At 36.4% G+C, this 2,096-nt stretch overlaps 1 protein-coding gene across 1 annotated transcript; it reads left to right on the forward strand.

The window, feature by feature from the left end:
* The first annotated feature begins 633 nt into the window (after positions 1–633).
* LOC147432172 (uncharacterized) lies at positions 634–1,284 on the forward strand. The gene has a single exon (XM_086491779.1). The coding sequence runs from the start codon at positions 634–636 to the stop codon at positions 1,282–1,284; it is 651 nt and encodes a 216-aa protein (XP_086347905.1).
* Positions 1,285–2,096: the final 812 nt, after the last annotated feature.

Here is a 2,096-nt window from a genome sequence, read left to right on the forward strand (position 1 = left end):
TTTATTCTGAAGATTTAGTTTGTATATTTTAAATTTATCTTTTATAGTCATAAAGATAGTTTTTGGAATTTATTTGTAGATGGCTCCTATTGGACGACCTAAGCAAACTAAAAAGCAGAGGACCATTCAACAAGTCCTTGGCTTGTATAATCCTCAACTTTCTCTTGACAAACAGGCTGGAGAGTGGCTACTACAGCTCTAGATAGCAATGGATTTGAAGGTAGTTCTAGCAAAAAGAAATATACACGATGATGTATAGAAAGTTGGAAGATACCTCATTCTTGGGATTTTCCAATTATTGATAATGATAGAAAAGAGAGGGTGAAATGTAGGTGACGTATCTTTATTCTTTGCACATACAAAGTCTCAATTTAGTGGAGAAGGTTCTTCAACCTTACAAAGGTTTGCATTAGATGAGCATGCGGCATCAAGTCCGCACTCATATGCGAAGACAATGTGGCACTAAAAAAAGAAAATGTTCCCATAGAGAAACACATTGCAGTTCAAACAGATGAGGAGAGAGAAATAATCATCTCAGTCATGCAAACTTTGTGGTATGGGTTTATAGAAATTTGCCTTTTGATGAGTTTTCAAATCTTTGCAAATTTCTAGCGTTTCATGCAGACACCGAATATGCCAATTGCAAGGGAATATTCAGCTTATATGAGCACAAGTGTTGGGAAGGAGTTTGCGAATGCCATCAAACAGGTATATTGGGAGAGACTAAAAAGGGAAACTGTTGCTAGTCCCTTTTATTCTTTGCAAATTGATGAGAGTACAAATGTGACCACTCAACAATACATGGTTATTTATGTGACTTACATGCGGGAGAATGACAATGGATCTATATGCACATCGTTTGTGGATTTGTTACATGTCAAAAATGTTGAATCTCAAAGCTTGTATACCAACTTGATGGAATTTCTGGTTAAAATGAAGCTCGCATTGCATAAAATGATAGGCATTGCAACTGATGGTGCTAGTGTTATGATAGGTGCTAATAATGGTGTGGTTTTGAGATTAAAGAAGGATGTGCTGCATCTTTTGGGTTTTCATTGTGTTGCACAAAGGGAGTCCTTAGCTACACGTAATGCATTCAAACTATACAAGGAATTCAAATTTGTGGACAAAGTGACCAAAAAGTTGTATGAATGGGTTTCCAAATCCACAAAGCAACATCTATCATTTGCAGAAGTTGTAAAGGACTTCAATCTTGGTCGTAGCAGAAAGCTGAAGTTGTTAAAAATTCACAATTTTTGTGGCTCTCAAGAGGGCAAGTTATGAAAGGGTAGTGCATTTAATGCCAGCTTTATTGACAGTCTTGAAGGCAGAAGAAGCCGACTTATATGCATCTCTCACAAACTAAAAACTACAATTTCTTTTGCACTTTGTTGCAGATGTCCTTGGAGAGTTCAATGTCTTGAGTTGTAAACTTCAAGAGGATCACATTGATAGTTTTGCTATAGATAACCATTTGAAGGCTGCTATAGAGTCTTTGCAAATGGCTTTTCTACGAAATGTATTTGGATGTGAAGCCAGGTATACTCAACTTTTTTTGTCAAAGGTGAGAAATCAATATCACACCATTGATTACATTGATTCCTCAGGAAATACACATTCTCATTCACTACATCTTGGCCCTACGTGTGACAAGGATGTTCTTGATCCACATGAAACGTTTTAGGGGGTGTTGAATAATTTTGCTTACATGGCAATTATCTACATCAAAGGCTTGGTGGATTCATTGTCAAATCATTTTAAGGTTGATTTTGATCTCTTTGAGGTAGCAAAGTACTTTAGCCCAAAGGATTATGATCAAGACTTACAAAAACTAGATTTCTTTACCTTAAGGTGGCTAGATATATTGTGCAAACATTTTGGAAAGGGAGCCAACTCTTTCATCAATGAAGAAGAATGCAAAGGAGAACGCAGATCTTTTATCACGCATTCATAACTGCTTCAAAGGTAAGAGTATGCATTCAGATGGCAAGATTGTTGTAACCATGATGGATGGGAGGTATCTTTTCTCTACTTCTACTTCCACTTTTATCAGTTGCCTGTGAAAGAGGCTTCTCTAAAATGAATAAGATAAAAAA

The sequence above is a fragment of the Adiantum capillus-veneris genome, chromosome 20, assembly GCF_014529385.1.
Source record: "Adiantum capillus-veneris isolate H3 chromosome 20, ASM1452938v2, whole genome shotgun sequence".
NCBI classification, from domain to species: Eukaryota; Viridiplantae; Streptophyta; class Polypodiopsida; order Polypodiales; family Pteridaceae; genus Adiantum; species Adiantum capillus-veneris.